The sequence below is a fragment of the Carettochelys insculpta genome, chromosome 1 (assembly GCF_033958435.1).
Source record: "Carettochelys insculpta isolate YL-2023 chromosome 1, ASM3395843v1, whole genome shotgun sequence".
In the NCBI taxonomy this organism is placed as follows: Eukaryota; Metazoa; Chordata; order Testudines; family Carettochelyidae; genus Carettochelys; species Carettochelys insculpta.
The window spans coordinates 33,225,246-33,251,686 of record NC_134137.1 but is presented as its reverse complement, the minus strand read 5'-3'; the positions used below and the strand labels follow the sequence as shown (position 1 = coordinate 33,251,686).

Sequence of the window (26,441 nt, the reverse complement as noted above, 5' to 3'; positions counted from 1 at the left end):
TAGAAGCGGTTCTCTTCCGATTTTTAACTGGTGGAGAGAGCCTGAAAACGATTACCTATCTCTATATCAATGGGGGACTTGTGTACCAGCCTTCTTTTTCTACTAGAAATTACATGCTGCCAGTTCTCTTTTTCATCCCTTATCGCCTTCCCCAGTTCTTTCACCTGTCATGCTTGCAAGATTAAATGCTCCCTTCTGTCAAGGAAATCATCTTCCCTGATGGAGTGGAGGGTCAACACTTGAGCCTCCAGTCCCCTAATTTTTTCTTCTGAAATGGAGACCAGCTTGCACTTAGTGCAGAAGAAACTCCTTCTTTCTTCGGGGAGGAAGACAAACATGGCATATCCCAAGCAGGTAACAACAGCAGACCTGTCACTATCCATGCCTGCCATCCTAGAAAAGGGATTTAAAAGAAAGGAAGGGTCCCTGGCCCCTTTCTCTCCCTTTCCAAACTCCCTCTTTGTTTGCAGCCCCCTGTTCACTTGTACCCTGAACTGCCTCAAAGTCCCTCCCCTTACTGAGGCTCTGCCAATCAGCAGAGGCTTCTAGATCTCAAGCTTATTTAAAAGCCAACAGTTTCCAGCTGCCAGTCCCAGTCCACCTTCTGTTGTGGGCGGGGGGGGGGGAACCACACACACCACAGAGCAAAAAAAACACCACAGCCAGAAAGCCCCAAACACAACACACACTGCAGACAGCCTCTTACTTACAAGTCCTGTATTTGCTTCTCCTTTGCCTGGAGAACTCCCTCTCTAAACTCCCTGTTGGCAGTGATGTACTTATTCTTCTGTGGATATTTGCCATGCAAATTGCAGCCTTATATTGATTATCATAGTCCGCCTTGATTGGCATCCACAACAATCATCCACAATGGCCTATAGTAGGACTTCAGGGGAAGTGTGCAGGACAGAGTAATTATGCAGTGATTCACTGCTCTTCCACACCAGCTTCTGGAAGTCCTCTTGAGGGTCAGCCAGAGCATGGGATTGTGCTGTGACCGTCTTGGCTAATAGCCATTGGATAGATCTGTGCCCCATGAGATTATCCATTTCTTTTTTGAGCCCTCTTACACCTTTTGACCATTGCAACAAGTTCTACAAGTTATTTATGCACTGTGTGGAATAAGCAGTTCCACTTGTTTATGTTAAAGCTGTTATCGAATAATTTTATTAGGTGATCCTTGGTTTTTGTATTGTGAAAAAGTGAATAGCACTTTTCTCTATTCCCCTTTCCAAAACTTTCTTGATTTTTATAAACCAGTCATCTTTTCCAAGATCTGTCTTAATCATTAGTCTTGCCTTATGGAAGCAATACCATACCATTGGTTGTCTCTGTTGTACGTATTTGAACTTAATATTGTGTCCTTTCTTGCAATGGGCTAACCAGATCTGGACAGAGTATTTAAGTTAAGGGCACATCATAGATTTATTTAGTAGCATGGCATCATGGTATTTTATTTGTCCCTTTCCTTAGAAGTTCCTGACCTATGTTAGCCTTTTTGGCTGCTGCTGTGCAGAAGTTTTCAGTTAGCTGTATCCAGTGGCTCCAGATTTCTCTTGTGTGGTAACAGTTAATTTAGACCCCATCATTATATGTGTGTAGTAAGGATTATTTTTTTCCAGTGTTCATTACCTTGCAAGAGGCAGTGCAAATGTTGTGTGTTTTGTTGCCCAGACATCAGATCGTAGAATTGTAGGACTGGAAGAGACCTCAAGAGGTCATCTAGTCCAGTGTTTTGCAGTCATAGAAGGATTAAGTACAAAGTCAGCCAGATTTGTGACATTCCTCTAACTTCTCATAGTCTGCTTTGGACTTCAGTAACGTGTCATGTGCTAACTTTGCCACTTCACTATTTATTCTTTTGTCCAGATCATTAATGAATCTGTTGAACAGCATGGCTCCCTGTGCAGATCTTGGGGGATCGTGCTTGCCTCTACATTTGTGAAAACTGACCATTTGTTCGTATCATGTTTCCTGTCCTTCAATTGCTTACTGATCCATGAGAGGACCTGTCTTCTTATCCCTTTAGAGTCTTTGGTTACAGACCTCATCAAAAGCATTCTGAAAATCAGTTTCCACTGTATCAACAGCATTACCCTTATGAACATACTTGTTGACTCCCTTTGAAAATTTTAGATTAGTGAGGTGTGGTTTCCCTTTACAATAGCCGTGTTGGCTCTACAACCGCTAAATCCTGTTCAGTTGTGTCTAATAATTCTGTTCTTTTATTATAATTTCTGCCAGGTTTCTGGTATTGAAATTAGGTTCCCTGACTTGAAAATGCCAGGATCTTCCTCTAGAGCCCCTTTTTAAGAATTGGTGTAATAGTAGATACCTTCCAGTTATCTGGGAGACTGGTTTCAGTGACAGGTTCTATACAACAGCAGTTCTTCAATTTCGTATTTCAGTTCCTTCAGAACTCTTGAGCGAATACCTCCTGACCATGGTGACTTGCAACTGTTTAAATTACCATTGTTCTAAAACCTCTTTTACTGGCACGTCAGTTTTTAGACGGTACATCAGATTTATTGCTCCAGAAAGAGTTCTGGGCTGCTGTCACTGTGCCAGTGTCCTAACTACAGCCTATCAGGTGAATATCATGGCTAAAAATAAAGCTGAGTATTGTAAATCGGTGTGATCCAATGTGTGAAAATGTTTTTAAGATTTAGTTTTCCATACCTGGTTGGTAGGTCAGACTTACACATATTAAAAGAAATATTTGACTTGTGCTGTGAAGTATTTTTAACCATGCTAAGCTGTTAGCACAAAAAGCAGTGATTGAAGAAAATAGACAGTGCCCCTCTAAGACTTTCATCCTCAAAAATCTTGTTTTATGGATCTGGCTGTTAAAAATACATATGAAGTGTCATTGTAAAACATCCTCATAGAAGCTACTTTTCTTAGTTGACAGAGTTGAAGGCAGACTTTCAATACCAAGAGTCTAATTTAAGAACAAAAATGAACAGTATGGAAAAAGCGCACAAGGAAACAGTAGAACAACTGCAGGTAAATACTTCAAAATAATTTTAATGGAATGGGTATAAGCTACTTGGTGTATTTGCTTTGGGAAATAGTTTAAATATAACTATTGTGAACTGTCATCTTGCCTGGAGTGTTGGCAGTTATTGAAATGAATGAGTCAGGTCCCCTGTCTGAGCTGTTTCTGGGTCTCTGCACTCTCGGGGGTCTCAGTGTCTTTGCCTGAGTCACACCTGAATTATCCTTAGTTTTCTTTTCATGCGTAACCACTCGATACTTTTTTTGAGTAATTGAGGCACAACCACTCCCCCAGGTGGTTCCTCATGCCCTGCTTCTCATGGGCCATACATTCATATTTAAAGAAACTACTAGTATACATCTTTGGGGTGATATAATGACCTAGCATAACTGCACAAATGGATTAGTAATGTGTAGATATATATACGTATATCTCATAGAAGTGGAAGGGACCTGGAGAAGTCAGAGTCCAGTCCCCTCCACTCACAGCAGGACCTATCCCCGTCCCCGACCTGCCTCAGACCTTTGACAGGCCCCTTCAAGGACTGAATGCTCAATCCTACGTTTATAAAGCTAATGCTCTAACCACTAGGCTATCCTTCCCCCTATATTGCAGTCCACGAGGCTATTCAGTGTGTACTTTCAATGTGGGTTATGACTGTTTGAGCAGCAGGAAAACCTGAATAATTATCTACTACACTGTAGATGGATATGTTGGCTTTGCAAATTCATGTGAGGTCTTTGGCTTTATATGTTCAATGGAAAATGTGCATCTTGAATATTGGCACTGTGCTGAAAACTTCTTTATAACTTCAAGACAGTTGCACGTGGCATTGTTGAGTAACTGCTTTCAAAAGTTTGTTCTCTTTATTGGAATGTCACTGGTGGATATAATACTGGAATTAAGAGCAACTATTAGGATTTCTCAAAAGAGTAATGTTTAAACAAAGGAGAAAATGTTTCTATAATTATTTTTTTTTAATCTGTATTACAGGCCAAAAACAGAGAACTGCTCAAACAGGTTGCGGCATTGTCAAAGGGTAAAAAGTTTGATAAAAGTGGAAATATACTAACATCTCCATGAGGAATTGGTTACTCACGTGAGGATTACTACTCAGTGTAAATTTGAGTAATTCTGTGAAGCCCTTAAAATTCGATGTAGTGGAAAAATATTTTTGCACACAAGATTAATCGGCATGTTTCGTACACATTTTTATAACTAATGTGCAGCTTTTTAGTTAAACTGTTCAGATAACCTACTTCAACTGGCTTGAAGAATTTTTTTATTTTTTTTATATTTGGAACTTTTTTGCCAGCAATAGTATTAACCAATTGCAGAGGGGTAATACAGCAAAGCTCTTTTTAAAACACATCATGCAATAACAAAGTAGGAGTACTTTTCCCCAAGTTCAAAGCAGCAATTGAATTCCTTCTACTGTGCTAACTTTGGCCAAAAGTTCAGATTCAGGTTTGTAAATCTGCAAGGACAACTTTTTTTTGGAATAGAAATATGGACACTGGTTTCTGGCAACTGTTCTTCTGCTTTATATTAAAATATAATACATTTAGGTTGGAAATCGTGGTGCTCTTAAATGAAACTCAAAAGCTGTATACATGTGTAAATACAATTGTAACAGTTTTATTCTTAGTGATAACAAGTAACTAGTGTTTTACATTCTTGTGATAGGAATTTATTGAAAGATTATCTATTGTACAGAACAGAGGCAAGTGCAGTTTTTTGTAACATTACTGTAGATTTTTTTTTTTTCTTGCAAGTGCCTTTCTCCAACGGTTTATTTATAGGAATGTTGGTATTTTGTACATAATGTTTTAAGATCATGTTTAATAAATGTTTCTGTGCGTGTAAATATAAATGTGTGTACAGAGAAATCAGAAACAAAGGTCAAAGTTTCTAGTACAGTGCTTGAAGCAGAATTAAGAGCTAGCTAATTGATGGACAGTGTATTGACTTTTAACCTTATTAGATTGCATCTGTGGGGTTTGTTGGGTCTGGTTAGTGCTTATTACGACAAACACTTCCCAAATAAACAATATTGCATGTTTTTGCCACACTAGACTATGATGCTTTATGCATCTTTTTCTCTGTTGGCCCAATGCCAAATTATTAATTCCATAGCCTGCGTTGTACTCCCAATGTTATGTCTTGAATTAGCAGAATAGTTAGTACAACTTCATTTTTAAAACATGCCTATTCACTTTGTCTTGGTTTTAAGTGAACTTAGTTGTGACAGTCACTTAAAAAGTAACTAGATCAGCACATATATTGCTAAATAAAAAATACAGTGAGAGAACAATAGCCAAAAGTGTAACAGTCATTATGTTCACAAAAGGAATGGATCTGGTGTCAAATGAAAGCTTATTGTTTAACCCCTCAAATGGAATCTTCTGGTTATAATTCTATTCAGTATAGTTCAGTTTTAGCTCTGCTCCTAATGGACATCAGTACAAGTGTCTTGGCAGGGTGAAACAGCTTCTCATAACTGGAGGTACACTGTTTAGGAAGGTAGATTCCAAACCAGCATAACTTGGAATAGCCACCTGTCAGATGGTAGCTCTAGTTCAGATGCAGATATTGAGTTAATGTCTCGGGAATTGCTCGCACTTCAGTTAGCTTATTGTCTGTGATATCTTGCTGCTTGGAGGACTGAAAAGTTATAGTCCTCTGGCTAGGTATCCAGGTGCTGCTGAACTGTGAACAACTTCAGTGGTTTAGACAAGACTTAGACTAATGAGTAGTTGCAATTTGAAAAATCAAGCTCTGGTTTCATATAGTGAAGATGTATTTGGGTTTTTAAATGAAAATCAGGTTTGTAAGTTTATAAAAAAAAAAATTGTTTAAACTTACTAATACAGCTAAGATTCAAAATGGCTGCTGCTATTCCATTGGGATGTTAGTATATAGATTTTTTTTAAATTATTTTCCTGACTTCCATTTGTTCAAAATAATATTTTGATACCATGTGTTTTTTCTGCAGTTTACTGGACACCAGTACATGGTGCATGTGGTTTTAAAACCAAACTCAGAATCATGCTCATCAAATTGATATATTATCCCATTAAGTAATTTTTATTCAAACCTGCTTGAGCTGCAGTGTAGGTTCTTTTTTTTAAGACTCATATTAAAGTTCAATATTTATAAGTATTTGAGCTTTATAGATCCCAGTGCTAAAAACATTTAGGGGCTTCACAGTATTTAATTGATACCTGATCTCTTTATTCTGTAACCTAACTTTAACTTTAAAAATGTAAAGGAGCTAATTGAATCCCAGTCCTGATGAATGCTGTCCTGGAGCTGTTGAGTATACATAATGAACTGATGTTCTCTAAATGTGGATCTTCAAGGAGATATGTTGTACTGTAATGTGCTTTTTAGCCTGTTTTCAGTTGTCAGTTAGCATTGACAGGTGATTGCCATTTTGGCCCAAGTTATTTATGTTTTTTAAGTCTGTGAATATTGCAGTCCCTTTTTAGATACTATGTCTAAATATGCATTCTGCAGTGAAGCTATTCAGCTGTCCACATGTATAGACTGTTGAAATACTGTATTGACACACATTTGACTGACATTTTGTACCTTTTTCTAAATCCAATATTTCACAATAAAAGCACATCAAAACATTTAATTGACCATTTTATATTGCACAGAAAGTCATAACATGTTTTAAACACCTGTAGTTCCAAACATTAACTGGATTTCAAGATCAGTCCCACACTTAAGGGGAGCTGTGAAGGGTGTGTTCAAAGAAGAAAAATGCTACAGAAATTTGTATATGGGGCACTCTTCACATTGCAATAAGTAGTAGTTTTGGAATAATTATCTACTTTAGGGACACATGTAAAATTATTTCTATTCTGTTAGAACGTATGGAGTGCTATGCCTGAAACAGCCTCAAGGGAGTGACTAAATGTGTAACTCAACAGACATAGGCCTTGTCTAGACCTATAATTTGAGCCAGCTTAGCTGCATTGCTCAGGACTGTGAAAATTTTCACATCTGTGTAATGTAGTTAAGCTGCCTTAACCCGAATAGTTGGTGCAGTTCTGTTTACAGAAAAAGTCTTCCTTTTGTCCTAACTACTATCTCTCTAGGGGGTGTGGAGGGGAGGGCTACCACAGCAATGGGGAACACCCCATTTGTTGCTATAGTACAAGGGTGGGCAAACTTAAGGGCCACATCTGGCCCATCAGAGATTTTATTCTGCCCTCCGACTGCTGCTGAGGGGTGGGGGCTGCCCCACGCTGGTGCTGGAGGTCGGAATTTGTCCTGCTCTGCATGTGCTGTGTCTCCAATTAGCTTCTAGAAGCAGGGGTAACCAGGAGACTCTACATGCAGTCCCTGCTGGTTCTGTAGCTTCCATTGGCTGGGGACTGCTGGTGTGATGCTGCAGACAGAGTGGTGCACAGAGCTTTGTGATTATGTCTCCATATAAGAGACAGAGGGGACAAGCTTCTATTTCTGGGAGCTGCTTGAAGTAAGTGCTGCCTGGAGCCTGACCTGCCCCACCTCCCTGTTTTCCAAACCCCTAATCTCCCACTCAGAGCATCTTCTACGCTCCAAACCCCTCATCCTTGTCTCCATCTTACAGTTACACTTCCAGCCAGAGTCCTCACCCACTCCTGCATCTCATCCCCTATCCCAGCCTGGCATCTCTCACATCCTGAACTCTCATTTCTTCCCCCACTTTGGAGCCCACACCTCATCCCCAGATTTCATCAGTATTCATGGTATGCCATACAGTTCCCATACAGAGATGTAGCCCTCATCAAAAGATTTGCTGCCTATCACCTTTAGTGTCTAAGTTACTTGAGCATTCAATTAAAATGTAGAGATGCTGTAAAACTGGGAGTCTACAGAAAGATTCCTTCAGATTGATGGAATTTCCTCATACGTTGTTAGTTAAACTGTTGGTTATTTGTGTGTTGCACCTGCTTTGCCTTCAAAATATGGTTACTTCATTTTGTCTTATGTTCTCTCTGAGGAGAAAGTAGTTTTATTTTTTTTTCCTTGCCATTTACTTTGCCCTTAACATCAGCTTTCCAAAATAGCATCTCCCTGTTTTTTTTAGTCTGCTCTACACTCAGGGAAACTCTGATTATATGAACCATCCACATCCCCACGCTATGAAATGAGTTGGATAGGTGTATGAACATATAGTGCCTTGGAGCTAATGTCAGGTCTTCTGTGAATTTAGAATCAATTTAACCTGACCTGCATTCCATTGTAGGGTGGGCTCTGATACAGTAAACTTTCATATCCAGCAGCCCCAGGACCGGGAGATTATCAGATAATCAAATATTCTGGATAATAGAGAGGTATACCTAGCCATGCATAACACTAAAGAAAAAATAATTAGATATTAAGAAACAGACAGATGTATGCAGAGTGCTTTATTTACTGACAGTAGTATTGTACATTGCAAACTATACTGTGCTTACTGTATTTTCACTATTCTACTTAATGGAAGACAACTAAAATTACTTATGGTTATAATGCCAATTATTTGAGAGTCACAGATAATACAATGCTGGATATGAATTTACTGTATTAATCTTTCAATCTTCAGTATGTTTAGTCAAATGTGAACATAATAAATGATTGCTGCTTCGGTTGACTTAGCTAGGAACCAAACACTGCTATTACAAATCCTGTCATCGTTACAATGAAACCATTCTCAACAGAGCAATGCGTTTGGGTCAGGCCTGGAGCTGAAGAAGAGCTCTGCATAGCTCTCAAACTTCACTCTCACCAACAGAAGTTGGTCCAATGAGCTTTCATGTCCCCCACCTTGTGTCTCCGGTTAACTGCAATTTTTAAAGCTAAATCAGTTGCGTATGTGATCGTGATACATTTTAAATCTGGCTTATATCTGTAGGGCCTGTGTAAGTAATCTTGAGACACAAACTGAACTAACAAATCCAGTTAAGAATGCATGCACAGGGTTTTGCATTGTTTAATGAAATCTGACTTTTTTTTAAACTGGCACAAGTTACGTATACACGAGATTGCTGTTCTTGGCGGACTGATGTGTGCTGAATTTACCTTAATTTTTTAAACAAGTTGTACTGAATACAGTGTGTCAGATCAGTTATCTTTAGCAGAGTAAAAAGTTTACTACAGCATCTTTTACTATACATGTCCCGTTATAGAAACAACAAGTCCTGTGGCACTTTATAGACAAACCGATATTTTGGAGCATAAGCCATCATGGGCAAAGACCTCCTTTCTGTAGAGTTCTTGAAATGTGCCAGGTCTCTGTTTCATTGTATTACACTAGCATTAGCGAATGCAGCATTTTACTTTTAAGCTTTCCTATGGCAGAATTCTACATTTGATAGTTGTTGACAGCATAAATGTGGCTTGTATGTATTAAAGAGCAAATGTTGTTGCTGAGGTGCATCATGCGAAAGGAGTATTTTTAAACAAGTATTTCTTTGGTGTGTATGTGCAGGAAAAAACTGGGTGAAAACAAATACTCACTTGAAAAGAGATCACTCTATCCCGCTGACACACTTGAGGCAGGATAAATGTTTTTATTTACCTTACAAGTAACTTGACTCCCACTCCCCACTGCTTTCCTCCATCTAGCCTGCTCTAGCCTTTCAATAACTCTCCTTCCTTTTGGTTAGCTAACAGACATAGAATTGGCTCCTGGTATTGTGTTTAGTGTGAGATCAAAGATACGAATTAAGCTGGGTGAGTAACTGGTTTCTTAGGACTAGGTAAAACCTGAATATTATTGTGATTTTTGTTGTTGTTGTTGTAAATTGCCATTGATCCCATTGGCTGGGTGGAAAATGGACTGTTCGTGACTTCATTATAAGACTAACAGGACTTTGGACATTTTCATTTACTAATTGGTGGGGGAAATCTAGTTGCATTTACCACTAATTTTGAGGTGTTTTTGACATGTGGCCTTGCATAGGCAGAGTTGTGAGCCACTTCAGACACTGTGATGAGTGCCTGTCAACATGTAGTTTTGTCTTTTTAGCAAACTCTCCCTTAAATGTTGATGACAAAGCATATTGTGGAGTTTGCCCAAGTGCTTGTCCTTATTAGCTAAACGCTATTTTAAAAAGGAGCCTTGAGCTGAATGTGAATGGCTGCTTGTTTGGTATTAGCCACTAGGTGTTGCTTAAACCACATACTTTTCTCAGAAGCATATTTCTGTAAAATGTATTGCTGCACACATCCAGCAGCAACACAAGAGATTTCCTTGGAGAGCTAGGAATTTTCCATCCTTCTAAAGTCACCAAAATTAAAATACCTTGACTGCTTACATATCCTTTAGATCTGTGGTTGAAATTCTGTAAAGTATAATATGGAAGTTATTTTGGGTAATTAAATCATCTAAATAATGACCTTTTTTGAACGACAGATCTTCAATCATCATACTCTGAGAAAAATATGTCCTCATTTTATGAGGTCCAGAGAGAACTTGTCCACTGTCAAGCAGCTTTCTTCTTGCCGGTCGCTCGATAACAAGTAGGACATTTTTATAGTACCCAACTACTTGAGTCCATTGATGGCTGATCTGCCGGATTCTGGATCTGTAGGTTTTATCACAGAAGCAGCAGGTGTTGGTAGCTACTGGAGGGGTGGTGGGCAGTTTTTGCCAGTCTTTTTCTCCACCTCTCCTCTGCATTGCGGTGGGACCTCTCAAATTGTGCCACTACCCCAAATTACCAGTCTGTACTGGGGATAGTACTGGGCTAGGGTTCTCCCAAATGACAACACTGATGCTACACTTCATGTGTCAAGCAGCAAAGCAATGGTAGAACTGGCAAAAAGGGTACTTCTCTGGATGCCCAGGCTTTGGCATTAGCCAATGGATAGTGCTGTCAATTTCTATGCAAGAGGGAAATAAATAAATTTGGAATTTAAATGTTTATATTCCCAGATTCAGTATATGCAGGTGAAAGCAATAGCTGTGTGGCACTAAATCTATTTAGGCTTGTCTGTTTTCCTCTCTCCCTCCCTCTCCCCCTGCCTTCATTTGACATAATTCTGATCCTCACAGAAATATTTGAGATCATCTAAACTTGCCAACAAAGGATACAGTTCAGGCCTCATTTAAAAAGTCAGGGGTCTACTTCAGTTAAGTCCCAAGAAGCTTTAAGTGCATAATAACTTCAATTCTGACAATCATATTATTAAACAACCAAGCCTTTTCATCAGCAGCACCACATGCTATGCAAGGTATTTATGTATGCTATGTGTATGTTTTGTGAGCAGTAAGACCTGAGCCTGGAATCTGTACATGGTAAATGTAAAACAAATAGTGTCAGCTAATGCGGACTATTAGATATGTGCTTGTATCATGGAAGAATTGCTGTCTAAGGTCAATTTATCACATTTCTGATTGAGTATTATCAGCAGTTATTGCCATAGTCGTACAATTCTGAGCCTTCTGCTGCTTGTTTTCAGTTCTGTTATGTGAAAAAGTCAAGAGGCATTAATTTTTCATTAACAATCTAATTTGTAAGCAAAACACAATGTAGGGGTTAGTTTTAAATTTGAAATAGGGATTACTTTGCAAATATAACTATAGTGCACTGAGCTTGTAATCAATGTTATCTGCATGGAGACACATTTTCAAGAGCTATTTTGGGAAGAAAGCTTCAAGCATGTGGGGCATGAAACAGTGACCTCTCACCTATTTCTCCCTTGCTAATCTGTTCATTAATGTGACATAATTTTGTACTGTGAAAATAACAGCAAGAAGTTTGAGTGTCTGTTTTGCCTTTCATTGTCTTTAATACAGTTGTTGGGGATCTCCAGCCTTCTGAGAATTTTCTCATTTTTAAAAGTGATTTAAACCTGGATGCACAAATTGTCTTAAATCTAGCACCCTGGAACGCTTAACTTTTAGGCACCTAGAAACCTACAGCAACAACACTGCCATCCATAGAGCCTGTGTTAAATGCCTTGGCTCCTCCCATGAAAGAAGAGAGACAAGACCCTTAAAATAGGGTCCCTGAAACGTACATGCTAGGCAGGGACAAGGAGGAGAGTGTATCTTTAAATCCTTTCCCTCTCAGGGAGGTAGGCAGGCACCTAAGTTCTTCACTGCACCCTGGACTTAGCTCTGCTAGCTATCCACAACTGTGCACCCCTCTTCCAGAGTCAGGTGCCTTAGGCACTTAAGTTGTTTGAGAGAGAGTAGGGCTCTAACCACTGAACTGGCATATTCTCAAGTGGTCCCTTAGTCTCTCCTATTAAAGCTGTTGCATAAATACTTCAGGAGGCATTGGGCCAGTAAGAGAATAACACTTATCTACTACTCCGTATTGAGCAAAGAAAATTAATCTGTCTACAGAGTGGTCTGTGTAGAGGCTAATACAAATGTTTAGCATGACACTCTACCCACGATTCTTCAAGTGGAGCTATAATTATGTATTGACATACACGAGTTGTGTAAGACACTAAATAGAAATTAATGTGTAACCCTTCTGCCAGAAGCAGTCGGCAGCAACCAGGGCCAGGTTCAATGGACAGGGGTTCCTTTTCATCCATGTCGCATAGAACTGGCTTAACTACCCCACCACCCAGAAGCCTGGGGAATTCAAACACCCCAGGTGCCGCGGAGAGGCGATGTTTCTCTGCTCACAAGCACAGCGTTTGAGTGTAGAAAAGAAACTTTTAATGAAAGAAGCAGAGAAGTCACATGGCCTTACCTTGGGAAAATACCACACCCAATGTTCATCACTAATCCCCAAGTAACTGTCCCAGCTCAAATGGACTGAGGGGTGTCCTTTTTCTCTCAGGCTTGCCAGTCCAACACAGTAAGTGTCCCATTCACATATCCAAATTTCTCCATACCCCCTCCGCCCCTTCAAATGTCCCACATACAACTCTGTCCAGTCTGTGCAGGCCCTGACACATCACCCTGATGTATTCCCTCATTGAGCCTGAGGAAATGGTATCTTCATGCTGGTCCTGTGTTCTGCTTGCTCCTGCCAGCTGCCCTACTGGCTGCTTGCCGGTCGCTCCTGCCAGCCGCCTACAGCTTCTTCTACCGGTCACCCGCTCCTGCCAGCGACCTGCCACTCACCTGTCTACTTGCCCGCTGTATTGTGATTCCAGTTCTCCATGGCTTCAACTGCCAGTGATTTGAGTTTATAATGCTTTCAGCTCTAGGCCTAGCATCAGTATCTCAGTATCCACCAAGGTAGGTTCTCACAAAATAACTCTAGACCCTAGCTTTAGATCTATCTTTGAACTGGGGTGAGGGGCAGAACTAGTCAAATCAGTTTTACAGCTGTATAGCTAAAAGGCTCCTAGCCAGCTGGTTCAATCACTATCCTTCCTCTCAGTGCCTACAGTGCTCAGAGGCGGAGAGACGTGTGTGATCTGTATCTTACACAGTGATGATGATTACCCTGGACCTCCTTCCCCCAACCCCGCAACAACTTCAAGCATTGGTGAGACTGCAATTCTTACACTGGGTGATAACATAAATTGTGACTTCATAACAACATGGTTACAATAGACACATCCCACTGCTTCACCTGCTACCCATCAGGCTTTGTTTGGAAGTCATTACATATGTGCACCTTTGTATTTTCATTTGAATTATGTTTAAAGGACACATTCTCCAAATCCTTCAGCAGTATTGAGCTCCTGCTGGCATTTTCCTTACATATGAATATGGAGGAGCATTGCATTTTGCGAAGTTTCCAAACTAAGCTGGAATTAGAAATAAAGCGGTTGCCGTCCTGGTTCAGACCAATAGCCTAAATATTTCTAATAGTGTCCTGAGTCTGCTATTTCAGTGAAAGGTATAAAAGGCCCTGCAGTAGGCAGTTACGAAATTACATGTCCGCAGGGAGGTTACTTCCTAAGCCCCATTACTTGGAAGTTGTTTCATACCCTAAAGCCTGGTGATTTATATTCCTCATTACTACAATAGTAGCTTGTGGTGACGAGTCCCAAAGACTAATTGTTGTTTTTATAGTATTAAACATAGCTATTCATTTAATCCAATGTTTGTCTTAGACTTTATAGGCTTAGCTGCGGCCTCCAGGATTATATTATTCAAATAGGAAGAAAATATTTTGTTCAGCTAAACTACATTACATTTGTATGTACTTCTTGGCCTTATAATGCCATTCTTAACGAAAGAGCTGTCCCTATACAAATAAATCATATGCGTTTCCCCTGAGTTGTTAGGTACAGTTTTTTCTGCGTATAAAACCAAAGTGCTTGTCATTGCTCCAGTGTAAGTTAATTCTTTTATCTGCCTGAGCACTGGGAACTTTGTGACACTTCTCACTGTTTTTCCATCTGAGCAGGCCAGTGGTGATCAGCCAGGCCCCGTATTTGATAGGAGTATTGGTTATTAACCACTGGTGATGTATCTAATGAAGCAGAAATGTTGTTGCCCTGTCACTGCTGTAACCTACTCAGGAGATGACTTAGCTCTGGTAGCTGCCACCCAGTGATCTGGGTTGATTGTCAGGGTCCACTCTGCTTTCACACAAAATGGGCTAAATTCTACTCTTCAGACCCATTCACACAGTTCCCACTCAGGCCTATTGCAGTGACACACATTTGTGGGAGGGTAGATTTACACACACGCGCACCTCCCAGTTCCATTCCATTGGGGTGTTTCAGACACGCCCTACCTGGTGTTTTAAAAGACAGTAACTAATTATTATGAAATACAAGAAAAGAGTGCATGCTTGCCCATTCATCCTGTTTCCCATGAGGACGGAGGGGCAGGCAGGGGTGTAGTTTCATCACTCAAGTAGTTATTGTGAGTGACACTGTTCTAGAGAGAGTGGTCTAGTCAAATGAGCACAGAATTGGGAACTGCTAGATTCTAGAACTTGCACAGGTGCAGACTCTGGGGAGTTCTGGAGATGGAGCACCCAAGGGGAAAAGTTAGGAGGTTCTCATCCTCCACTGGCAGCTAAGCTACCTCTTCTGCCCTTCTCCCTCCAGTGCCTTTCCCCTGCCAGCAGCCCTCTACTCCTCCACCAAACCTCCCAGTTCCTCCCACTGCTGCAAACCCGCTGTTTCATGGTGTTTGGAGACTTCAGGAGAGAGTGGGAGGAGTGAGGACACAGTTCACTCAGGGAAAGGGATGGGGGCAGGGGTGGAGGCTTAAGGAAGTGGGATGGGGGTTGGAGGAAGATGTGGTGTGGAGTCAGGGCCGAGATGGAGTGGAGAGTTAAGCACCCCTGTGTTAGAGCAAAAATCAGCACTTACAAACCCTACTACTTACTTGGACATTCTGTATGGTCTTGGCCATATCACCTAGCTGAAAATGTTCAAAGCTGACTTTGGATTTGGATGCCTGAGTTATTAGGTGGAGGCTTGAGACACCTGTTGGTGGCTAGAAGGCCCAAGAACCCCACTTACAGAGCAGACTTTTTCCCCCCAGCTAACCAACAAGCTGGTTCTGCAGAGTATGTGTCCTGGCCATATGACTTTCCCTACATAGAGACTGATTAACCCTTGGAGGTCAGGAGTCAGTTCTCCATTTATCTCCTCCTCTGATCAGACAATAAAGAGTTGCAGGATTTCTCTTACAGCTTGAAACAAATGTCACTATATTTTTTCCTTGCTTTGACATACCAATCAGATAATGTTTTCTCTCCATACCCATTTAACAGTGGGATTTTTTCCAGTTACAATCTCCCCTCCCAGAGAGGTGTCAATGTTCTTCCAATCAAGTATGGTCAGCTCTCTATTTTCGCATGAATGGCATCAGCCATGCAACCATTCCACAAAAGTCCCCATGAGAGCCCTTCACTGGGTATTATGTTAATTGGCCATAACTGTAGACCTGATTTCTCAACGCTTAGAGTGACAGATTATTTGACTGAAGGCTAAAGTCATGTACAGAAGAGATACAGGATAGGAATAGAAACTCCACAAGCTGGGTTTCTTTACCAGTCAATTGTAATTTCAATAAGTATCAGCCAAGCTTGGAGTAGTACATAACACAAAGTGAGCCAGTCCTTTCCCTAAATAACTTGTGGTCTCAAAGGTGTGCCACCACGGATAACCACTTGGGAACATACTTAAGCTTCTTTTTCTGTGTAACAAAAGTAGCTTGTTTTTTAACCAGCTCTTGAATTCTTTGCTTTTAACAGAATGTTTACAGAATGTGGTTTATTGAACTGTTTTTTCCCCTTGTCTGGTTCCCCTTTTAGTTCTGCAAACTCTCTGTGGTCCTAATTCTTAATATAATCTCTTCCTTTTTAAGAAAGAATGGAAAATTTTGTTATGTGGGGAAGGGTTGCAGCACTTCTGAAGATACGTGACTCAGCATCACAATCAATAACTAGCAACTGAACTGCTGTATTTTAGACAATTTCTGCTTTCTGCTCCAGGCTACCAAACATCATATGTGTTTAGCAGTAGTAGCATATTTCCAGCCATCTGCATTTGCCTCCCACTCACATACACTTAGTCACTGCATACAAACATACACCTTCTGCTGAACTTTAGAATTATGTTTTTCTCTACTAAAACTCATTAAGTTTGTAGCAGTGTGATATTCTACAAAGCCTTTTTTGGCAATCTGTAGAGCCCAATAATCTGGATTTTATTGCGAAGGCTTGCAAAGTACATAATTTAACCTAGCCATTATTATGACTGTGCTTTCTCATGCATTCAATAATGCTGATGAAGTTTTGCTGTACGACCTCTTGTATCATTGGTTAAGTTGCACCAGGGGAAGATATATATGACACTGGGGAAAAAGTCCTATAGAATATAATTAATAGGGATGGACCCAGTATAGTTTTACAGAAAACACTCTAAAAACAACAGAATGCTGTCCATCCCAAAGGATTTTTCATTCTACCACATTGCAGATTTATACAGCACTGTGCCATCAGAGTGACTCTCAAAATCATAGAGAACACAAGGAACTGGATGTAGTCAATTTGTTTATTTGTCAGTGAGGATTTATGATGGGAAGACTCAACACCGTGGAAAGTGGGATTTGTACTTTGCAAGTATTATTCTGGCCTCTTGGGAGAGTGAGTTCCAGATTTGTGGGTCAGGTTGCTGTCCTTGCACTTTTCACTCTTCAGTTTGATGATTCCAGTCCAGTGTAGCTCTCCTGGGAGGTCACAACGTTTGAGGGAGAGGCCATCTCTCAGGCAATTTGGGTTAATGGTAGGAAGGGCTTTGCAGATGAGGACCAAAACCTTGACATCTCACCTTATGTTTCACAGAGAACTGGTAAGGAGTATGAAGTATAGGAGTGATGTGCCCTTGACAGCCTGGTGCTGCAAAGTAGATGGGTTGCTGGGATCTGGGATTTTTTAGAGCTGGTGATTTCATTCCTAAGCAGAGAGAATTGTAATAATCAAGGTTGAGTATCCTGGATCATCTGTGGGTAAGTCTGAATCCAAGAGAAGGAGGCACAATACCCGCTGGAGATGGTAAAGGGCATTTTTCATGGCTTTCTGAATGCAGCAGAAGTGGACATTGTTGTCAGATGCTACCAGTGTGGTGCTCTGCTCTCTCCAATGTTGGTATCACTCAGCTGCGTGCATGTGTTCCCTCTGTGCGCTGCCCCAGCTCTGCAGATAGCCGACACAGCAGACCCGAAGAGAAGCCCCAATGACCACAGAGTCTAGTAAGGTGCAAAGGCACGTCGGCCAGGTTTATTGCCGTATTGGACACAATAGTAGTTCCCTGTAGACTTCTTAGTCTAAGTCAGGGCATACTACAAATATGCACCCACGATCAATGGACTCAGCTCAGTTAGTGGCAGGACTTTCCACTGCCCCCTTGGCCAGACCCAGACCACACCCCAGGAGTACATTCTTATACACAGGCACAAACAATTTACACATCACTCCTGGTGTATTGAGGTACAACCCTTCTACATAGTCTGGTGCCGCCTCTCACCTTGTACATGTTGGTTCGAAGAAAACAACTGTATCCATCATATTACCCTTTTGCCCTTGTCATTGGGATGGGTCAACCTGTTCTTTCTTATCTGTGGAATGTTCCACGGTAGGGTGTTCTGGTACCATGCTATACTTTAATATGCTAGGTAGATATGTTTATGCAACATCAACCCTCTTCTTGCCAACTTCTGTGAGCAATGCATTCCTTTAGCTCACAGCTGAACTTTGCTTTCTGTTAGCAAAGTGTTGACCATTACTTTAGTTCGGGCCTAAGGCCTCATACTGTGCCTGTACTTACTACATTCATGAAGAAGGTAGGTGGACAGCAAGGCTATTAAGCTGGTCTGCAATCTGAGGACCCTCTGCTTTGGTGGACGGTAATACCATGGAAGTGGTAAATTCTTCAAAGCACAAGGAAGATGGGATTCATTCAAAAAAAAACCCTTTTTTGAAAGAACCCTTATTCCTGAAAGAAATGAGGTTTACAGGGTTCTATTGAAAAAGGGGGTTTTTTTGAGTGAATCCCACTGCTTTTTTTCTCAAAACCTCTTCCAAAAAAGCAATCGGACGAGAGTATACAAATGAAATTTGAGTTTTGTAAATCAGTGCTTTATCTGCATTTTCAATTTCCCTCATTTGCATTCCTCTTTTGAAAGAGGAATGTAGTGTAGATGTAGCTTGTGTGTAGCAGCATTATTTTGAAATAAGGCTGTTCTGTAGACACACCCTGGCTATGTCTACACTAGCCCCAAACTTCGAAATGGCCATATAAATGGCCATTTCAAAGTTTACTACTGAAGCACTGAAATACATATTCAGCGCCTCATTAGCATGCGGGCGGCCACGGCACTTCGAAATTGACATGGCTCACCGCCGCGCAGCTCGTCCCGACGGGGCTCCTTTTCGAAAGGACCTCACCTACTTCGAAGTCCCCTTATTCCTGTGAGCAGATGGGAATAAGGGGACTTCAGCGTAGGAGGAGTCCTTTCAAAAAGGAGCCCCGTCGGGACTAGCCGTGCTGCGGCGAGCTGCGTCAATTTCGAAGTGCCGTGGCCGTCCGCATGCTAATGAGGCGCTGAATATGTATTTCAGCGCTTCATTAGTAAACTTCGAAATGGCCATTTCCATGGCCATTTTGAAGTTTGGGGCCAGTGTAGACACGGCCCCTGAGTTACTACAGAAAATTCTTTCCCTGGTGCCCAGCTAGTGGGTCTCACCCACATGCTTAGGGTCTAGCTGTGGGGTTTGGAAGGAGGTTTCTCCTAGGTCTGATTGTTCTTTTTGTTATTATTGCTATTACTGGGCTTTTTTGCCTCCTCTTCAGTGTGGCCCATGGTCACTTGTTGGCCTAAGCAGGAGTAAATGGTGGGTGTAACTTTGAAGTCTCTAAATCAAGATTTGAGGGCTTCAGTAGGTCAGCCAGGAGTCTGCAGTTTGCAGGTCAGATTAAATTATCATGGTGGTGCCTTCTGGCATTAAGTCTATGGGTAGAAGAAGATGGGAGAGAAGAAAGAAGGAATTTCAGAGTTAGATATTTCTCTTGCCCTGTTGTTATTTAAATATGCTCACAATGGATGGTTCTCCAGAGTTGTGAGATTTGAGCTCATGCTTGTACACCAGAGAGCAAGTCTGATCAAAATGCTGACTGTGTTTAATTGTTGCACAGGTCATTGTTTAGACCACTAAAAATAAACAGGTCTTCCTGCCTAATATGCTTGGTATGATTTTAGGAGATCTTGGGTTCAGTTCCCAACTTTACTATTGACTTCCACAGGACTGAACATCAACCACACCATCAGGAGCTCCTTTACCTGCACATCTACTAATATAATATATGTCATCATGTGCCAGCAATTCCCCACTTCAATTTACATAGGCCAAACTGGACAGTCTCTATGTCAAAGAATAAATGGACATCAATCAGACATCAGGAACTGTAATGTACAGAAACCTGTGGGAGAGCATTTCAATCTCCCTGGACACTCAGTAACATTTAAAAGTAGCAGTCCTACAACAAAGAAATTTCAAAAATCAAATGGAGAGAGAAATCTCTGAGCTGCAATTTATTTGCAAATTTGACTCCATCAACCAAGGATTAAACAGAGACTGGGAGTGGCTGGCCCCTTACAAAAGCAGCTTCTCTGCCCTAGGTGTTAATATCTCCCCATTAGACTCTGACAATGGGCCCACATCCCCCTGTCTGATCTGACTTGTTTTTTCCTCTTTTGATACATACTAATGATACTGGGCCATTTCCACCTTGCTGAATAGACCTTGTCAGATCTGGCCCTCCCTCTTACTGGGACCCCACTCTTTAAATACCCCTCTGAAACCACCCCCCCATTCATGCATCTGATGAAGTGGGTCATTGCCCACGAAAGCTTTATGCTCCAAAATATCTGTTAGTCTATAAGGTGCCACAAGACTTCTTCTTGTTCTCGATTCCTTGTATTAATTCTAGCCAAGATCAGGTCCTCAATAATAGCTTGCAGCGTTCAGCATTTCCAAGTGTGTTCCTCAGGACCATTTTTTTTTAAGAAGCTGTAGGTCTGAGTGCTTCTGGGCACGTAAGGCACTGGTGGCTTTGGTGTGCATCCTGGAAAAATATAGGTTATTTTCTCCTTCAATAAGGCAAGGTAAAAGACAGAAAATAATCTAAAGCCCATGAGAATGTGTAGGAGACCTATGACCCAGCAACCAATCACAGTGCTTGATTATTTGAACACTATTCTTTCTGTTCCCAGGCCTGACTTCTCTTCCTAGCATTGCGTTAAGTGCTCTGGGTGAAAGATGTCCTGTGTAAAGAGGGCATCACGCGACCTGTGTAGTATCTCAGAATAGGCCCTTTGAACAGTGGTAAATTAGACCTGGTAATGACTCATGCTCCCTCTTACTGTGAGCCAATAAATCCCGCATGCAGACAGATCCCTATACAGATATTTATAAACTTTCACATCCACCCTTTCAGTCAGGGTAATGGTTTGTTCTCCCAGCCCTTCCTTATTGATGGTCATTTTCCACACTTGAGCTGTGGAAGTCTGAAGAAATTGCCGTACGCATTTCAGTGGCGCAACGGGGCAGATACTGACAGCCATTGAATTTGTAGACGTGTCAGGTGTTTGTCCAAATGCTGCCTTCCTGCTTGGCAAGTATGTTAGCTTTGGCCTTTGTGAGGAATGGGTGGAGCAACTCCACCCAGAATAGCGTTTGCTCTTCAGTTCCATTTCCAATAGCTGTCTGGAAGTTCAGGGTTATATTTAGTCTTTAGCTCTTTCTTGATTTTGAACTTGGCATTTGGCTAGTGTCTTGTAATCTGTTTTGAATCATATTAACGAGAGCAGAAGCTTGCAGCAGTTTCTGGTGCTGGACTTTTGAGTCATGCACTTTTTTTTTTTTTTAACATTTAGGCTGTTGCTCATTTCCTGTTTTTATTAGAATTACAAGCTAACCTTAAGTTTTCCAAAATTCTTTTCATTTCCCAGTCAACACAACTGGCAATTAGTCATTACATTATTAATCTAATACAGATTTGGATATGTGTTTTAATACACACTTAATGGCACTATCTGGTAATGGAAGCATCTTCTATTTTCCCAGTATACAGCAATGCTTGGAACCTGTTCTGATCTCAGTCACAACCTCAATTACGGAAATTAAACATAAGAACATAAGAATGGCCATACTGGGTCAGACCAAAGGTCCATCGAGCCCAGCATCCCATCTGTCGACAGTGGCCAATGCCAGGTGCCCCAGAGAAGGAGAACAGAAGACAATGATCAAGTGATTTATCTCCTGCCATCCATCTCCTGCCCTTGTTCTGAAGGCTAGGGCACCATACTTTATCCCTGGCTAATAGCCATTTATGGACCTAACCTGCAAAAATTTATCAAGCTCTTTTTTAAACCCTAATAGAGTCCTGGCCTTCACAGCCTCCTCGGGCAAGGAGTTCCACAGGTTGACTGTGCGCTGTGTGAAGAAAAATTTCCTTTTATTAGTTTTGAACCTACTACCCATCAATTTCATTTGGTGTCCCCTAGTTCTTGTATTATGGGAAAAGGTAAATAATTTTTCTATATTCACTTTCTCCACACCATTCATGATTTTATATACCTCTATCATATCGCCCCTCAATCGCCTCTTTTCCAAACTGAAAAGTCCCAGTCTCTCTAGCCTCTCCCCATATGGGACCCTTTCCAAGCCCCTAATCATCTTAGTCGCCCTTTTCTGAACCTTTTCTAATGCCAATATATCTTTTTTGAGGTGAGGAGACCACATCTGCACGCAGTACTCGAGATGTGGGCGTACCATAGTTTTATATAGGGGAAGTATGATATCTTTTGTCTTATTATCGATCCCTTTTTTAATAATTCCTAACATCCTATTTGCCTTACTAACTGCCGCTGCACACTGCGTGGATGTCTTCAGAGAACTATCCACTATAACTCCGAGTTATAAAAACGAGTTATAAAAAACGAGTTACTCTTTTTCTACATTTTTGTATCTGGGACCAGCTCCTGGCCCAACTGACTACAATGGTATCCTCTATTCTTTGGCACTGTGAAATTTACTTCCTCGCACAACTGATCATAATCATGAGTTCATATGTCCAATAACAGCAACCACATTTGAAGAAAAACAGCTTTGCCCCTTTTGCCATGAAATTTTCCAGAGGTGACAGTCTCTAAAATTCTTGCTGTCTTCAGAAAGCAAAACTTCAAAAGGGAGCCTATCATAGCAGAAACTTTGTTAGTGAAAAATGCATAATTGGAAATATTTACTCAACACGGTATGTTATGGCAGCTTATTGAGAGTCTTCACAGTGTGCAGTCGAACATGAACAAACTGGATATAGATTAGCTGTGGAAAGTTGTAAGTAAAGAAATAATTCCTTCCACAGAAAAGTAAAGATAAAAACAAATAGTTTCTGATTTCATTAGTGCTTTTCTTACGACTGTCCACCAGAGAAATAAAGGGACCTATGTACATCCCCATTATTACTCATGAGGGACCATCACTGTTGTATCTGAATGTGTGACGCTCCAGGGAATTACAGCCATTTCCCTGCCAAATGGAAGTACTGCAAGTTAGCCTTCCTTGGAATACTTTCAGCTGTGTCAGTGCCTGAATTCCAATATTTTTTCTTTTTTGAAATGCTGCAAAAAGCACTTTGAAAAACAATGTTTTGAGGCAGGTGGGTAGAGGGCTAAGGAGCCTAGTTTGGAGCAGTCTGTGGATGGCTCAGCATGAGGGGGAAAGCTGGAAAGTAGGAGAAAGCACTCAGTTGCAAAAAGCAAAATAGCAAGGAGTGAAGCAGAGTTGAAGAGGGGATGGTGGGATGGACCTGAGCCACATTCTTCTGTCTCTCTGTTTACTTTAGAATATATACATTGATTCTTATGTATCGCAGATCAAGTCTATAGAGTTACACCAGGCATGCATGCATGTGGATCAACGTCCTAGTTCTTCAGTATTTCACATTCTTCTTCTCTGCTGCTTCAGGTTTCTTGGCTTTGCCTTCAAGGTCTTGCCTCAGGGGTGCCGGAACGATTTTTATAGTGGGGGAGACACTGAACCAATCTGTAAATCATCTGTAACTAATATACCTTCCACTGCCCTGTCCTTCCAGGTCTTCTCATGTTCCCTCCACTTTGCTAATCCAGTCAGTCTTGATATGTCATCTGTCTGCTTTTCTCACAACACACCTCTGCCTTCCTTTCCACAACTCCCCCTATATCTTGCCAACCGCATCTACACAACTTCTACCCTTTCCTTTTTTCTAACTATTCTGGAAGAGCTGCTCCTACCATGACACCTACAAGTTGATACAGATTAGGAGGTAGGTTAACCTGCGACAGCCTGTACAACTGTTCTTTAGGAGACCTCCAGCAAAATCCATAAAGCATCATACAAGTTAGATTTTGTGTTATCAGAATAGAGCCATTAGCATGTGGTCACCTTCGTTTGTTGTTAAATCCCAAATGACGCTCTCCTCTGATTATTTGGTGTAGGTATGTATTTATTTGTTCAGCTAAGTGATGTTTTCTTTTTATCAGACTTTTCGTATGGCAGCTTTTTATGGACTTTCATAATAGGCCTTCATTTGTCATGGAGAATAGCAGTGTAGGCGGTGAGTTAGTAATTCTATCTGTATCAGAGAGGTAGCCGTGTTAGTCTGTATCTTTGAGAACAACAAGAAGTCCTGTGGCAGCTTATAGACTAACAGGTATTTTGGAGCATAAGCTTTCATGGGCAAAGACCCAGTTCGATGATTTCTTGAATAACTGATGGGTTTCCAATTATTTCAAAAGGAAATAAGAATAAATTGGGGAAAGGGGGGAACAACCAAACAAGGACCAATAACAATACTGAGTCTCCTCTCATATGGGCTGTGTCTACACTACAAAATTACTTTGAAGTTAGATTCGAAATAAGGGACTCCTTTGAAGTAGCCTGCAGAGCATCTACATGCACTTTCCTTACTTCAAAGTTAACTTCAAAGTAAGGAAGGCTCACTTCAGAGTCACCCCTCCATTCTTGGGAATGAAGTAGTGCCCTTCTTCGAAGTTTAACTTTAAAGTAGGATGGGTGAAGATGCTCTGCACTCACTGCTTCAAAGTAAGGGGCCACCGTGGCGGCGGCCCTCCTTGGAGAATGGAGACATTCCGGGCAGCCCAGGCAGGGCTCTATGGTCCCTGCCGACCACCTGACAGGAACCAGCTCCCTGGCAACCCCAAGCAGGAAGCTGAGTGTGTACCACAAGCAGGGGCAGCATGAGCTCCCACTTGGACTGCCCCTGCTAGATGAACCACTTAACATCTGCATCTCCTGCCCACCATGGCAGCACAGCAGGACCCTGTGCACCGTCGCCACTACAGGGAGCTGCACAGGTTCCTGGGGCCGAGGGAGGTGGCTGCCCCAGAGCACCTCATGGACGCTGCCAATTCTGAGCAGCAAGGATGAGGTGGGCCTCTCCAGCACCACCAGCCCCCTGCATGGGGACCGACCCGCTGAGACCCAGGGCAATGACAAGGGCTCCAGCGATGGAACCCTTGTCATCACCCTCCCCTCCAGGACACCCAGCAGAGCCTCATCAAGCCGAGCCTCACCCAAGCCCTGGGAGGTCACAGCCAGTACATGTGGATTGAGCAGGATGTCACAAAGGCCAGGAATGGGCCCCCCCTCCCCCCCATCCCCCATGCTTGGGGATGTGGGAGTGGGGAGCAAATATGGCCTGATCCTTGCCAGGCAGGAACCTCTCGGCACCCAGGATCCCATGGGGCTCATAGGGCATTGGGTGGCAGGGGAGCAGCGTGGGGGCCAGCGGAGCAGGGGCCCCCACTCCTCCGGGGTTGGAACCCAGCACTCATGGGCCATCCCCCCCATCCTCTTCTGTCTCCACAGGTCTGTTATTGGGCAGCTGCCACAGCCCTTTGGAGCAAGCCACAGCTGCAGGGGGCTGAGAGGCTACCCCATCGCCCCAGTGTGCATTCCCCCATGGCTGCAGCTGGGCCTCCCGGAGACAGCGCTGGAGGGATGAGGAGGCAGCCTCCAACTGGGCAGTCATGCGAGAGATGACTGGGATGCTCCAGGACTGGTTGGCAATGGAGCAAGAGGTGTGGGTGCAGCTGGCCAGCAGTCTGGACACTGTATCCCAGGCCTTGGCCGCCCATCTCGCCCCACCTCCTGCCCCCTTGCCACCCTGAACTTCAGCTGCCCTCCCCGGCAGCCGCTCCTCCAGCCACCTTCACCAGTGAAGGCACCACCGCGTGGCAGACCTCTCTTCTGACTGGGGGAGGTGCATCTGGCCCAGCCCCAGTGGTCCCCCCTGCACACCCTGTGGAGGCCGGGCCCATGGCCTCCCCCTCCCCACCCATACCTCCCCATGGTCCTGGCCCCTTTGCAGCCCCTCAGGGGGCCCCGGGCCCAGGGCATTAGGGGCAACCGGGGCATCCATGTCTACCAGCCCCCCACACTGCTGGGTGACTGAGCCTTCTCCCATGCCAGTCCCCCTCCAAGTTCAGTCTCCACACCGAGCCCTGCTCCTCCCCTCTCTGGACCATTCCCCCTGTGCACTGTAAATAGTTTGACACATTCTGATTTGTTTTCTCAAATACATTTATTCCCCAAAAGATATATGTGGTGTTTCCACCCTAACACCGACTCCCTGGTGTGTGGTGGGAGGGCAGCGGGGAGCGGGGGGGGCCTGTGATGCAGAGTGTGGCTGGGAGGGTCAGGGCAGGTCCTGTGCAAAGGCCTGGCACAAGGCCTTCCAGAACCTGACCCCATCTCTCTGTACATTGTGGCATGGGACAGTGGGCAGCTGTTCATACCCAGCCCCTGGGTCCACATCCCAGCCCTGGATGAAGGGCTCCCACCTGACCTCCACAGAATTGTAGAGGGCACAGCAGGCGGCAGTCACCACAGGGACATTTGTGAGGCTGACATCCAGCCTCCGGAGAAGGCTGTGAGACATCCCCTTCAGCCTCCCAAACACCCGCTCTACTGTGCCCCTGGAGTGGTTGAGGCAGCCATTGAAGGTGTCCTGG

General features: G+C 42.7%; 1 protein-coding gene across 3 annotated transcripts in view; it reads left to right on the top strand.

Annotated features, from left to right (window-relative positions):
- Positions 1–25,486, top strand: part of FAM76B (family with sequence similarity 76 member B) — a 44,323-nt gene extending 18,837 nt beyond the window's left edge. For 2 of the 3 annotated variants that reach the window (XM_074984384.1, XM_074984382.1), the window contains exons 9-11: positions 2,905–3,006; positions 3,992–4,037; positions 25,297–25,486. In XM_074984384.1, coding sequence (XP_074840485.1) covers positions 2,905–3,006; positions 3,992–4,037; positions 25,297–25,355 — 207 coding nt within the window. In that variant the 3' untranslated portion in view covers positions 25,356–25,486. Of the gene's footprint in view, positions 1–2,904; positions 3,007–3,991; positions 6,631–25,296 lie in introns of those variants that run through there. The other variant, XM_074984383.1, reaches the window with a different exon arrangement.
- Positions 25,487–26,441: the final 955 nt, after the last annotated feature.